Here is a 14,704-nt window from a genome sequence, read left to right on the forward strand (position 1 = left end):
GGGGAGGGAGGGAGGGAAAGGGAGGGCAGAGGGGAGGTTGTTAATGTCAGAGATAAAAAGGCTTCCTCCAGGGGGGGTGAGTGGGTAAAAAGCTTGAACCGGCTGCCAATTTGGCAGCTCGCCAAGTTGCGATTCGTTAGCACTAAACGAAGGTGCTTCGCTTCTCCTGGAATACTCCTAGAAGAGTGGCGAGGAACAGTCTTAGAAGTGTGTACATGAGGCTGGGTGGGGTGGGGGTGGGGTAGCAGGAGCACAAATCCCAGCATGCTTTGCTCTAATTTGATCCGTCAGGTCCCCGGAAAAGAGACCCTTTTCTCCATCCACGATGTGGGACACCCGAGGCGTTTTCATGCCTCGGGTGTGTAAGGACCCTTAAAGCAGGGGGCCAAAGTACAACCTGGAGCAATGCATTCTGGGACACCGCCCCCAGGGAGAAAAAGATCTCTTTCTGCCCACTCCCCTTTCTCCCACACCTCTCAGGGACACCTGTCCAGAAGCCTCAAGACCTACACAAGTGACACAGGTACTGAGCCAGGTCTGGAGAGGTTTGGATTCGGACTTCTTGCATTTGGCCGTGGCAGCAGATGCAGCGAGATGCAGCTCAAATCTCAGCTTCGTTTTAAAATTCTAGCTCCTTTGACGTTAAAGATAAGCTTACAGACATCAGGAAAACCCAGCTGGATCAGATCTCAAAGTCTATCTAGCGTAGGCCTCCTGGTTTTCAGCCTGCAGTGAGTCGTGTTTCCTCCTAGAAGGTCACGACCAGCCTGGGGTACCCCTGTCCCTTTGCCCCGGTCATCCAATAATGAGGTACCCTGCCCCTAAGAACGGAGGCTCGGTTGAGCTTGTCACGGCTGATGTGCACCCATAGGGTTGTTTCCCACGATTTGTTCTTAATCCCTTCAAAAACCACCAGGGAACAAGTGGCTCTCGTCACATCGAGTTTGGAAAGTGAACATTTGTTGCGTGAAGAGCGTGAGCGTGAGTGACTTTGGGCGATCCCCAGTGAGACCTACGGAATGGCCAGTGGGGGCTGATGGGGGATACTCTCTGTCATCCAGGGCTGGATTTACAGGGCCCCATGATTACCACACAGCCCATCGCTCACAAAACCAGAGCGGGGTGATGGCAAGCCTGGGGGAGAACACGGAACGTCTCCTCTCGTGGAATGTATATGGTGGAACCCGTTGACTGCGTTTCAGCGTCCCTAATGAATGTTGGGTGGGGAGTTTAATAAGAAAGAAACGATGGCATCAGAACCTCAGCGTCTCTCTTTCCTTCTCATTGGCTGCTTTCTTTTCATCAGAAACAGAAGCTCAAAAGGGGATCTGAAAGCACCTTAAACATATCAGAAGAGCCCTGCTGGATCAGACCGAGGGTCCATCTAGTCCAGCACTCTGTTCACACAGGGGCCAACCAGCTGTCGGCCAGGGACCAACAAAGCAGGACATGGTGCAGGAGCACCCTCCCACCCATGTTCCCCAGCATACTGGTACCAAAATCAGTGCAGGAAAGGGCAACTAAAATGATCAAGGGTCTGGAGCATCTCCCCTATGAAGGAAGGTTACAACAGCTGAGTATAACAATACCGTATTTCTTCAATTCTAAGACACACTTTTCCCCCCATATAAGCATCTCTAAAAACCGGGTGCGTCTTAGAATCGCAGGTGTGTCTTAGGGTTTTTCCCCCTGTTGGTGGTACTGAAATTAGCGTGCGTCTTACAATCAATGGTGTCTTACAATCGAAGAAATATGGTAATAATAATAAATTTATTTCTTACCCGCCTCTCCCTTTGGATCGAGGCGGGGAACAATATTAGTACAGGAATCAACACAACTTAAAAATTCTTGATTTTACATTGATCTGGGTAGGCCTGCTGGAAAAGGCTAGTCTTCAAAGCTGCCTTAAAATCACAGAGAGAGTTAATATTACGAATCTCCTCCGGCAGGCCGTTCCGTAATCCAGGGGCGACAAAAGAAAAGGTCCTCTGGGAAACTGACGTCAGCCTAGTTTTCGCTGACTGAAGTAAGTTCACCCTAGAGGACCTGAGTGTGCGGGGCGGACTGTATGGGAGAAGGCGATCCCGCAGGTAGCCTGGACCCAAACCATGTAGGGCTTTAAAGGTAATGACCAACACTTTGTACTTTGCCCGGAAACTAATTGGCAGCCAGTGGAGTGATTTAGCTTGGAAAGAAGGCTGAGGGGAGACATGATAGAGGTGGACAAAATTATGCCTGGTATGGAGAATGTGGACAGGGAGGCATTTTAATCCTTCTCGGATAACAGTGGAACCCAACAGGGTCGTCACATGAAGCTGGTGGGTGGGAGATCCAGGACAGATAGAAGGAAGGGCTTTTTCACACAGCATAGAGTGAAGCTATGGAATTTGCTACCACACCATATAGACTTCCCAAAGAGTGCCTTTTCTTTTCCCACCCACCCACCTCATGAATCACGCTCTCCTGCCCCTTTTCCAAACCTTGAAAGCCAAAACCCCTAAACAAAACAGTTGTTTCTAAGCAAAGGAAATCTTTGCTAGGGGAGGAAAAACAGCAACCCTTCTGACACCGTGTGTAGCCCAGCCCCGAAGCGACACAGATTACGGATCGCTGTAGCGTTCCCACCGACTCCTGTCCCAGAAAACTCATCCCTTCCCCAGCAAAGGGAGTTTTCTTTCTCGCTGTCCCCACTCCTGGGTTGCTGTGACCGTTTTGCAGGGAGAACGGTGGAGCCGTGGGACGCCCTTGGTAATGCTTCGGATACTGACTGCAGCACGGAAGGCTGGGAGGAGGAGGAGGAGGAGGAGGAGAAATCTGCTGAGAATGGGAATTCTTCAATTATTGATGGAGAAACTCAGCCACCAAAACAGCAGGCAGCAGAAAACAGCCACGGACAACTCCAACATCAGAGTCACGGCAGGAGGGAGAGGGTGGGGCGTTGGTCCTGAATTCCCACTTAAGAGATTGTGGGGGGGGGGGTGAAAGACAGCAGCTGTTTCCCAAAAGTGTGCCTTTGTGTCTAAAAAAATGCACCATGTTTAAAGTCACCACTTGCAGAGAGGTCTCCATGTTGGAGGGGGCTTTGTAGACCCACCCCTCTTTTCTTCTCCAGGCTAAACATGGCCAGTTCCTTGCATCTTTTCTTCCTAGGATGAGCTTTCCGTACCACTGACCATCTTCACGGTCTTCCCCTGAATTCGTTCCGTTTTCTCTACCTCCTTAAAAGTGTCAGGACTGGGCATAGTACACCAGATGTGGTTGGACGACTGCAGAAGAAAGTGGAGCGATGACCTCTCGTGACTCATGATTCTAAGGATGCAGCCTGTAAACACCTTGGCCTTTTTGATAGCTGCATCACCCTGCTGGCTTACGTGATCGGCTACAATCCCGGCATCTTTTTTTCCTACGTACTACTGCCAAGCTCGGTATTTTCCCATCCTATACCTGTATTTTTTTAAAAAATGGCCTAAATGCAGAACTTTGCCTTTGTTTGTGGAATTTCATTTTATAATTTCTGACCCAGTTTTCCATTCTCGCAAGGTCATTTTGAAGTTCATTCTCCTCCCTTCGGAGGTATTAGCTACCCCTCCCGATTTTGTGTTATCCGAAAATACGGTAAGGATTCCCTTCACCCCCTTCATTTAAGTTACTGGGGGAAATGTTGAAGAGTACCAGGCCCAGGACAAAGCGTTGCAGTGTTTCTCTCCAATCTGCCTTCCAGCTTGATGAGAAACCAGTACAGTTTTCCTATTGCCTATGAACCCACCTGCTGGTATTATTGAACTCATGGTTCAACGTCAAGTGTGGGTTGTTGTAACCATGACTTCTTCGTGCAACTGGATTCACACGACGCAACTACCCACGGTTCAATGATAACCCATAGTTCGACATCAACCCATATTCAATCTTGAGTGTGAGCTTGTCGTGTTGCATGGACTCAGTTATGGTTTGTCAATGACAAACAACCCACCAAGAGTCCCATAGCTTGTCATTGGGTTGTGAACTGTGGGTTGTTTGTGGTTAACAAACCACAGCTTGCTTACATGGCTGTGTTCATCCAACACAAACAACCCACCATTCAATGACAACCCATGGTTCAACATCAACCCATACTCAAACTTGAGTGTGGGTTGTCATAACCCTGACTTGTTAGTGCAGCTGGATTCACATGATACAACAACCCATGGTTCAATATCAACCCAGACTCAACCTTGAGCGTGGGGTTGTTGCATTGCATAGACCCGCTATGGTTTGTCAACCACAAAGAGTCCCATAGCTTGTCATTGGGTTGTGAACTGTGGGTTGTTCGTGGCTAACAAACCACAGCTTGCTTACATGGCTGGGTTCACCCAACACAACCAACCCACCAACGACAAGCCAGGATTCAACATCAACCCATACTCGACCTTGAGTGTGGTTTGTCACATGGTGTGAACCCAGGGGACTGCGCTGAATGGGATGAACAGCAGTGCGGTGGTTGATCCCCCAAAATCAGGTGGTGGGAGTTCTGATGGAGCAATGCAGATTGTGGACCCAACCCAGTGGATGAGAACGGGAAGTTGTAATTGTTGCTATGCAGACTGTGTGAGGATAAAGTCTAGCTGCCGTCTCTCAGATACTGGGTTCTCGGGAGCCTGCTGGCTAGATCGGAGTCATGGCCAGCTCCAGGTTTGGAGGGACTTTGGGCAAAGCACCCTCCGTGGGTCCCCTCCCTCGTGGAGTCAACTTTCTCACCACCTCCTCCCCTTCCTGGCAACCAGGAGGATCAGGGGTCTGGAAACAAAGCCCTATGAAGAGAGACTGAAACAACTGGGCAGGTTTAGCCTGGAGAAGAGAAGACTGAGGGGAGACATGAGAGCACTCTTCAAATACTTGAAAGGTTGTCCCACAGAGGAGGGCCAGGATCTCTTCTCGATCCTCCCAGAGTGCAGGACACGGAATAACAGGCTCAAGTTGCAGGAAGCCCGATTCCGGCTGGACATCAGGAAAAACTTCCTGTTAGAGCAGTACGACAATGGAACCAGTGACCTAGGGAGGTGGTGGGCTCTCCCACACTAGAGGCCTTCAAGAGGCAGCTGGACAACCACCTGTCAGGGATGCTTTAGGGTGGATTCCTGCATTGAGCATCCCTGTACCGAAGGGCATCTCTCCCTCTGCCCCCTTGAAAACTCCCCAAATGAGTGAGTCGAGGAATCCATCTGCCAGAGAAAAGACGGATCCTCCTCCTCCTCCTCCTCTGGTGAAGTGGTTAAGAGCCTTTAATGCAATCCAGCAGCTGTCAGGCCGGGGCGCGCCAGAAATGAGCCAGGGCGCCTGCCAACTGCTTGACTCGAGGGTTAACCATCGCCAGCATTTATTCCTCCCTGCCAGTTGTCACCAAGCCCAGAGTGGGGAAGATGTAGGCAAGAGCATTGATCAATGAAATAAAAGAGGCAGCCCACCCTGTCGGGGGCCTCTGACAGAACTCTGGTCCGCCTGCTTTCTTGCCGGGGAGGTGGCCTCTTTTCATTTCCCGTCTTCAGGAGCCGGAGAAAGAACTCGGTCCATGCCAATCTTTGGACGCTTCTCCAGACTGCAAAAAAAGATCCGTGGCACATGTGCGATGCACGGCCAACGAGAGGCGAGTTGAGGCGCGCTTGGGGACGATGCAAACCGAACACTCAATCAACTCAACAGTAACGGCCACATGGCCCGCTGCTTTGTAATTAATTCGGCCGCTTATTCCTGGCAACCCCACAGGCCTGGCGTTGCCAAACCGCATCCTAGGACATTTATTAGGGTCCCCAAAACATTGGCAGTGCAGACTTCCGGTGCGTGCCCCCAGCTGCTCCTTTAAAACCATAGCTTTTCGATTGCTTAGTGCTGCATGCCATTAATTTTTTTAAAAAGTTCCCACAGTACCATAGAGCAATACAACAGATTTTAAAAACCGGATCGGCTGAGGTGTTGTTTTTTAATTATAATTCTGTTCAGTTTTCCCTAAAGCAATATCCAAAGCTGTTTTAACTCCTGGGTTACCATTTCCGAAGCACTGTTACTGTTAGGAAGCAGCCTGTTAACAATTTATTTATTTATTTATTACATTTATACAATAACAATAACCTTGAATCAGAGGCGTGGACAGAAAATGCCCTGCAGGCAAGGACTCCACCAGCCCTAGAGGCCAAAGAAGAGCCCTTTGGGGTGGGGGGATTGGAAGGGGTGTGCAGAAAGGCCTCGTTGGAAGAGACATTTGGGAATAGGGCTCGTTAACTTGAGAGGCCAGGAGAAAGCTCTTTACTCTTCCTTTCCACGGCTTCTGAAGTTGAAGCCCTTTAAGATCTTCGGGGGAAGCCCTTCTTTCAGTCGCGCCACCTTCACAGGCATGCCTGGAGGGAACGTGGGAGACAGGGCCTTCTCGGTGGCTGCTCCAGTGCTTTGGAACTCTCTTCCCGGGGAAGCTAGGCTGGCTCCCTCCTTCATGGCCTTTCGGAAGCAGGCAAAAACCTGTTTGTTCCAGCAGGCCTTTGGAGAGTAATTTGGTCCTCCATCTTTGTTAACGATTTATAATTTTGTGGTGTTTTTAAACCTCTTCTTCTTTTTTGACATTTCTTTTACTAGTTTTACAATGTTTGTTTTTTAAACTTTGTAAGACCGCCTTGAGGCCCAGTATTGGGCAAAAGACGGGATACAAATATAATAATAATAATAACAACAACAACAACACTAGCAGACATGGATAGCCTTCTCCTTCAGGCATTGATCTACCCCCCCCTTTGAAAGCCACCCATATTGGTGGCCTTTGTTGCCTAAAACGGGTTTATCCCCTAGGAGAAATCCAGTGTCCCACTAAGAAAGCACAGAACATCTAAGAATCAGGCCAACACAATTTTATTCAGTCAGCTGACAGGGTAACTCCAAGCGGCTAACACCTCTCCTGGAGTCACACTGAGGGGTCCTCGGGCTTCTCTTCTTATAGGGATACAGGCAAAGGCATTCCAAAGAGACACTTTCATCTTACCCAGCTGCTTTTAGGTAAAAGATGGGGTACAGGAGCGGTCATTTCAAGATGACTTCTTGTTGGCTAGGCTAACATTCCAAAGAAGTTATATATCAGATAACTGTAACAAGCATACATATCAAAATGGCATGTGGCTGGGGTAAACATAACAAGGAGACTCCCTACATCAGGTGTTTGAGACAGACATATACATCAAGGTGACATGCTGATAACAGAAGGAACAATTAAAGCACCCTAGTGTAGTTACATCCTTGAGATAAAGCACTCATGAATCGTAAAACATCTCCAACCATAGCAGGTGGGAACCATAGGCCCCTGGTATCTCATGAGAAAGTGGTAACCCCATTCTTACAGAGTTTGTGCCTCTAAAAGTTGAGAGTTTGCCCAGCCGGCTTTATCTTGGGGGAGTTTAACTTCAAAAGCCTTCCACTAGGGTATCATTCCCACTACAAGGTGAACCTCTGTTGAACCTTTAGTTATAGGAATGCTGACCAGTTCAGCATCCCTTAGAGCAGGGAGTCATAGCAAAAAATAAACTCATGTGTCTGAAATAGAGGCAAGGTAGGGTGACCCTATGAAAAGGAGGACAGGGCTCCTCTATCTTTAACAGTTGCATAGAAAAGGGCATTTCAGCAGGCGTCATTTGTATATGTGGAGAACCTGGTGAAATTCCCTCTTCATCACACCAGTTAAAGCTGCAGGAGCTATACTAGAGTGACCAGATTTAAAAGAGGGCAGCTTTAACTCTTGTGATGAAGAGGGAATTTCACCCGGTTCTCCATAGATACAAATGACGCCTGCTGAAATGCCCTTTTCTATGCAACTGTTAAAGATACAGGAGCCCGGTCCTCCTTTTCATAGGGTCACCCTAGGCAAGGCATACACTACATATTCATGCACTGGAAGTAAGGATGGCTACATATTGGCGATCACCGTCACCGCTTCCTGTGGCAGTGAGTTCCACAGTTCCACTTCCCGCTGTGTGCACGAGCCTTTCCTTTTCTCTGCCCTGAGGCTCCCACCCATCAGCTTCCTGGGCTTGATGACCCCTGAGAGCGCCAGTGGTTTTGGACTATTCGCCTTTCTAATGGCCGTGGGGGGGGCACCCTCACCTGCGCCACCTCACCTGCGCCTCCCTCCTCTACCTGCCCGGCGCCGACGACGTCATAGAGGAGACCCCGCGACCGGCCAGGCCACGCCCCCCCGGCCGCGCGCCGCAGCCAATGGCGGGCCGGCGCCACGCCCCCGCGCGTCGAGGCCAATCAGAGCGCACGCCCCGCCCTGCCCGGGGAAAAGGAGAAGCCTCGCCCCCCCCACCGCCGGCTGCGCCTGCGCCGTAGGCCCCGCCCACGCCCTGAGAGGCCGCGCGCAGCGATTGGTCGGCTTGCTCGCGGCTCCGCCTGCTCTCGCGAGGCTTTGGCCGCCGGCGTCCTCGGCGGGGTCTCGCGAGATTTGTGCCGCCGCTGCCAAGATGTCCGGCTACTGGGACACCCCGGAGGGCACCGATTGCCCCCGCAAGGCCTGGCTCGCGGGCCGCCTCGGGGCCGCCTTGGGTGAGGCCGGGCACGGGGGCGGGGCGGGGGAGGAAAGGCAGGCCGCCGCCGCCGCTTTCGCGGGCTTGTTGAGAAGGACTAAATCCGGAGTCACTCCGGATTAGCTGCGTTCACACGGGAGAGAAAGAGCGGGGAGGAGCACAACCACCACCACCGACTCATGTTCTGACGCAGAGCGGGCTTTACCTGGCTTGAATAAAGTCGCTTCGGAGTCACTCCGGATTAGCTGCGTTCACACAGGAGGGAAGGCGGCTGCTCCCCCTATGGAACTCACTGCCACTAGATGTGGCGATGGTCACCCATTTGGATGGCTTTAAAAGGGTGATGGATAAATTCCCGGAGGAGGAGAAGGCTATCCATGGCTGCTAGCCCTGATGGCTTTGTGCCACCTCCAGGATCAGAGGGCAGTCAGCCTGCGTGCCACCAGTTGCTGGGGAACATGGGTGGGAGGGTGCTGTTGCGGGTCCCTCGTTGACAGCTGCTCAGCCCCTGTGTGAACGGAGTCCTGGACTGGGTGGAACCTGGGTCTGATCCAGCCTCAGGGCTCTTCTGATGTTCTTCCATTCTTAGCCGCACCTTTCTTCTTGCAGGTCTTATTGGTTCAGTTTACAACATTGTGCTGTACCCACCAGACACCACGATGGAGAGTTTCAAGAAGGCGACCACCGCCACAGTCACCATGGGTAGGTCCAGCTGGTGTAGCAGCCAGTATTGATCCCCGAGTCTGCTTTTCGGGCTAAGTTCCCACTTCTCAATTAAAAATAATAACAAAGCAACCTAAAGGCAAGAATCCCGCGACAGCGGAACACGAAGCCATTTTAAAATCCTTGAACCCAGCTGCTCAGGAGCTGGTACCGTGTTTGTGAGCCATTTTGGACGGGTTTAGCAAACCCATAATGCATTTTAAATCCCTGCACTTGTTGCAAGTGCAGTTAAAATTGAGCCGAGGAGAACAGGCAGATCTGTGTGCTTCTCTGGGAGGCCCCTTATCCAGCATAGAGCATTGGGGCAGCAGCAAAAAGGTGCATATTCAGTGCCTTGTCTTTCCAGGTGAGGCTGGGAAAGAAAGACCCCCGGTCTATAACTCTGCCAGTCAATACGATACAGAACGTGAAAGACCACGGGCCTGCCACTGTTTCGGCCAGGAGTCCCCAACCTTTGGGAATTTGAGAAACTGCAAACACCACAAAATGTCTACTCCGTAGAGCGCTGCTTTGGCATCTCCCTATCGGATCTATGGCTCTTCACCTCCCTCTTATTTAGCAAACGCTTTTGTTTCATGTTTAATGGATAGCGCAATGTCTCTTTTAAAAGGAATTGTCTAATTCGGCTCTTTGTGGCATTTATTATACTGCTGAATAGAATAAAATCTCTCGGCAGTTCATAATCATTTCTAGCGGTGCAATACAGCTGGTGCTTCTTTTCAGCGTATGCTTTGGAATTGGTCAGTAGCTGCTTCATTGGGGAAAGAGGTTCTTTTATTTATTTATTTATTTATTTATTGCATTTCTATACCGCCCGATAGCCGGAGCTCTCTGGGCGGTTCACAAAAATTAAAACCATTCAAAGCAGAAAACAACAGTATAAAACCATAATATGAAATACAATATAAAAGCTCAACCAGATAAAAACGGCAGCAATGCAAAATTACAAATTTAAAACACCGAGTTAAAATTTATTTATAGACTGTTAAAATGCTGGGAAAATAAAAAGGTCTTCACCTGGTGTCTAAAGGCGTATAACGTAGGTGCCAAGCGAACCTTCTGTTCTGTCAGGGATGCTTTAGGGTGGATTCCTGCACTGAGTAGGGGGTTGGACTCGATGGCCTTGTAGGCCCCTTCCAACTCTGCTATTCTGATTCCTTAGGGAGCTCATTCCACAGCCAGGGTGCCACAGCAGAGAAGGCCCTGCTCCTGGTGGTCACCCGCCTCCCTTCCTTTGGCAGGGGCTCACGAAGAAGGACCCCTGAGGATGACCTTAGGGTCTGGGCAGGTACATAGGGGAGGAGGCGTTCCTTCAGATAACCTGGCCCCAAGCTGTTTAGGGCTTTAAATGTCAATACCAGCACTTTGAATCGGGCCCGGACCTGGACTGGCAGCCAATGGAGCTGGAAAAGTACTGGCGTGATGTGGTCTCGTCGGCCAGTCCCTGTTAGCAACTGTGCTGCCCTGTTTTGTTCTTAACACAGATACATTTTCTACTGGAGCAGTCTGTAATGTTTACTTACATACGTGCTTCGAAATCACCCTGCTTCATGGGAATTAACAAATGTTCAGCTTAAATGGGTGCCCCCATGCCCTTTTGACCGCCAAACGAGGATATTACAATGTTAGAAGGAAAAAAAACCTCTCCCCCTATAAAGCAACGGATTGAAAACCATACAGTGCTTTCGATATTTGAATGGGTGACATATGGGTCCCAGCTTTGAATGAATACTTATTTTGAAACTTGGTCCACTTTCGTTGGAACCTGTGTATAATTGCTAGAACGTTGTGAGCATTTCATGGATATAAATTGCTATGGATATATACAAATCCATCTACATATATTTTAAAAAATGCAGGGAAATATTTTTTTTTTTTTAAAAAAAAGTAGGTGCCAATAGGTTGGGGTCCTTTTCATAGGGACTGCGTTGGAGATACCTGGTATAAATCTTCTTCTGGTATCCCGTACGTCCTCTTCTGTGAGAGTATTTCCTTTCCCAGAAGCATATCTTGAGTGCTTGAATTAAAGGGAAGGTTGTTGAATGTAACCTACCAGCATCACCTCCAGCACCCCCTAAATTTTAGTCAAATACCAGCTGCCTGGTAGCATTTTTAAAAACGGTCACTGAAGGCAGAGTTACGAAGCAAAGCAGGCCAAACCATCCTGCAATTTGAGCACTAGATATTCCCCTGAGCATAAAACCTCCTTGTTCAAGAGTACGCTCCCTGCATAATGGGAGAAATACACCTAGGCTCCTTTTGGATCTGCACTTTTGAGGTTTGCATTGTACATGACATGTTCCTGCCAATTCTTCAATAGGAGAACTTAAGCCAACCTTTCTCAACCTGGTGCTCTCCACATGGATTGGACTACAAGCCCCATCATCCCATAGGGGGGAATTATGAGAGTTGCAGTCCGACACAGCTGGACGACGCTAGGTTGGGGAAGGTAGGTTTAAACCAGCAGATACTTGATGTCCTACGTCTTTCCCGGACCTCTTCAAAAAATGAAATAAAAATGAAATGCCTTTTGGAGCTTTGTTCAGACTGAGGCCAATTGATTTGGTTTGGATTATTACATTTATATACTGCCCCATAGCCGAAGCTCTTTGGGCGGTTTACAAAAGTTAAAAACAGTGAACATTGAAAAGTATCCAAAATTAAAGCCATCGAAAACATAAACAGTATAAAAACAACGGTATCCATTTAAAAACAGTTCTGGGGGCTGTTAAAAAACAAACAAAAGTTGTGTTGTTAAATGCTGTTAAATGCCTGTGAAAATTCTGACACTTTTGTGAGCCGTCCTGTGAATTTGCGGTTTGGAGTTTCTTCGAAGAAGGTAGGTGCGTAAACGGCACCTGGTTTGGCCTGTTCTTTCATTATCTCCTGGTTGATTTAGTTTTAAAACGGCGTCTTTTGTTTGTTCCTGAATGACACAGCCCAAGAAAGGTGCTAGACAGCTTCATATCACTTGGAATTAAGGAGCTGAGTTTGGACCAGAAGATGCCATTTCAAGAAAGACGCAGACAAACTGGAGGGGGTTCAGAGGAGGGCAACCAGGTTGATCAGGGCTCTGGAAACAAAGCCCTATGAAGAGACACTGAAAAAACTGGGCAGGTTTAGCCCGGAGAAGAGAAGATTGAGGGGAGACATGATAGCACTCTTCAAATACTTAAAAGGTTGTCACACAGAGGAGGGCCAGGATAACTTCTCGATCCTCCCAGAGTGCAGGACACGGAATAACGGGCTCAAGTTAAAGGAAGCCAAATTCCAGCTGGACATCAGGAAAAACTTCCTGACTGTTAGAGCAGTACGACAATGGAACCAATGAGTCTCCAGTGTGGCTCTCCCACCCTAGAGGCTTCAAGAGGCAGCTGGACAACCGCCTGTCAGGGATGCTTTAGGGTGGATTCCTGAATTGAGTGCGGGGTGGTGGTTAGACTTGATGTCCTTGTAGGCCCCTTCCAACTCTACTATTCTAGGATTCTATAACGCGACTGGTTTAAGATGGCTTGAAGGATGGGTCTATCCATGTTTAGAGGCCTGTTGCAGGGGGTTGTCGGTGGCCTTCTTGACCTATTTGTGGTCTTCCCGGAGTCACCAGCTTGGCCGCTGTGGCAAGCAAGATGCTGGACCAATCCAGCTGGCCATGCAGAGCTTCGTGGCTGCTTCCCGTGGCCTGCCCTTGCTGGTTTCTCTGTGCCAGTCATATGTGGCTTCTCTCCCTCCCTGTCCCCTTTTGTTTTGGTCTCCACAGCTACCTTAGGGGCGGTTTTTGGAGCGACAACTTGCATCAGCGCACAGATCCGCGAAGCCCCGGACGACCCCCTGAATTATTTAATCGGAGGCTGTGCGTCGGGCGTTGTCTTGGGAGCCAGAGGTGGGTAACGGCCCGCCCGGCTGCTGGATGTGACCCCTATAGGCCGTGGCGGCCCGGGCTTTTTGAGGCACGAGAGGCAGGGGAACAAGACTGACGCAACGCGGGAAGAGGAGGCCCAGCGACAGCCCCAGGGGACGCTCTTGCCAGTGGGCCCCGGCTGGGGTGTGGGCCCTTGCCGTTTGCCTCTCCACGCCGGCTCTGCCTTCCTTTGCTAACTGAGCCTCGTTTCCTCCTTCTCCTCCCGCCCTGCAGCTCACAGCTTCGCCACTGGCACGACGGCCTGCGTCGGCTTCGGGGTCGTGGCCGCGCTCATCAAAATCGGCAAGCTAGAAGGCTGGGAGTTTTTGGGGCCCCGCCAGAGCTAAACCTCCCCCCTGCTACTGTAGATAATCAACGTCGCTGCACACGTGACGTCGTCGTCGTCGTACACCAGGTGCCAGTCGGCGGGCGGAGAGATTTGACCGGTGGGTGGAAAGCGCCGGAAGCTTCCTGCCCGAGGTGCCGTGATGGGCGTCCGGCCGGGCTGTGTATGATTTCCAATAATAAAGAGCCGAACCGTGTGTTCCTTCAGCCGGTCGCTTCCTTGAGAAAAGTCCGCCGTGGGCCTCGCTGCGAGTGTGAAGACTCCACGCCTGAGAAGAGCGCTGTTGGGTCGGAGCGGGGCCTAAATTGGGCTGCCTGAGGCCCCAACCCGTGGCGGCTGGTGGGGCGGAGGGCCGTGCTTTGGAGCAATGGTAGCTAATATGGTGGGATTTCTCTGCCCCAGGTGGGTGAGGGAGAAGCCAAGGGTCCGCCCCAAGCCGAGCGCTGCCTCCGGTCCCAATCCGGCCCTTCAAGCTCCCCCAGGCAGCTCGCCGCCTTCTCCTGGCCCCCAAACACAAATTGGGGCGTGCTTTTACACCGTTTTTTGGCTTTCTATGCTTCTGCAGAGGCGGCCGTCAAGAACGTCTCCGGAATGGAACGTGGACGCAGGGGGCGAAAAGGTGTTCTGTCCTCCTGGATCACACTGAAAAATCCATCTAGAGTTCAGAGTAAGCGTAGGAATGGATCCCCCTTTCGAAGGCCCGGAGGTATCCGGCAACCTGGGAGAGGGCAGTGAAAATGACCCAGGGGCTGGAGCCTCTCCCCTAGGAGGGAAGGTGACAACAGCTGGGATTGTTTAGCTGTGAAAAAGGAGGCTGAAGGGAGTACAGAATTATGCATAATGTGGAGAATGGGTAAGGAGACCTTTTTCTCCCTCTCCCATAATACTAGAACCCGGGGTCATCCCGTAAAGCTGATTGGTGGGAAGTTCAGGACAGATCAAAGGAAGGACTTCTTAAACTATGGAACTCACTGCCACAAGATGTGGTGATGGCCACCAGTTTGGATGGCTTTGAAAGGGGGGTTGGAACAATTCCTGGAGGAGGAGGCTATCAGTGGCTACTAGTCCTGATGGTTATGTGCTACCTCCAGTATCAAAGGCAGTAAGCCTGTGTGTGCCAGTTGATGGGGAACATGGGTGGGCGGGTGCTGTTGTCCTGGCTGATGGCTGGTTGGCCCGTGTGTGAACAGAGTGCTGGACTGG

General features: G+C 50.4%; 1 protein-coding gene across 2 annotated transcripts; it reads left to right on the plus strand.

Moving 5' to 3' along the window:
• The first annotated feature begins 8,434 nt into the window (after positions 1-8,434).
• NDUFA11 (NADH:ubiquinone oxidoreductase subunit A11) lies at positions 8,435-13,707 on the plus strand. 2 transcript variants are annotated; one of them, XM_063147074.1, is made up of 4 exons: positions 8,435-8,553; positions 9,144-9,236; positions 13,015-13,137; positions 13,390-13,707. In XM_063147074.1, the coding sequence occupies exons 1-4, from the start codon at positions 8,472-8,474 to the stop codon at positions 13,500-13,502; spliced, it is 411 nt and encodes a 136-aa protein (XP_063003144.1). In that variant the 5' UTR covers positions 8,435-8,471; the 3' UTR covers positions 13,503-13,707. The 2 variants fall into 2 exon arrangements, with proteins under 2 accessions (XP_063003144.1, XP_063003143.1); XM_063147073.1 differs by lacking the exons at positions 8,435-8,553; positions 9,144-9,236 and having other exon boundaries at positions 12,574-13,137.
• Positions 13,708-14,704: the final 997 nt, after the last annotated feature.

This window comes from Elgaria multicarinata, chromosome 23, assembly GCF_023053635.1.
Source record: "Elgaria multicarinata webbii isolate HBS135686 ecotype San Diego chromosome 23, rElgMul1.1.pri, whole genome shotgun sequence".
NCBI lineage: Eukaryota > Metazoa > Chordata > Lepidosauria > Squamata > Anguidae > Elgaria > Elgaria multicarinata.

Coding starts and splice junctions, on each gene's coding strand:
- NDUFA11 (XM_063147073.1), top strand. CDS start 12,777: ATGGGTCTATCCATGTTTAGAGGCCTGTTGCAGGGGGTTGTCGGTGGC. Junction 13,138..13,389: donor CGTTGTCTTGGGAGCCAGAG/GTGGGTAACGGC, acceptor CCCGCCCTGCAG/CTCACAGCTTCGCCACTGGC.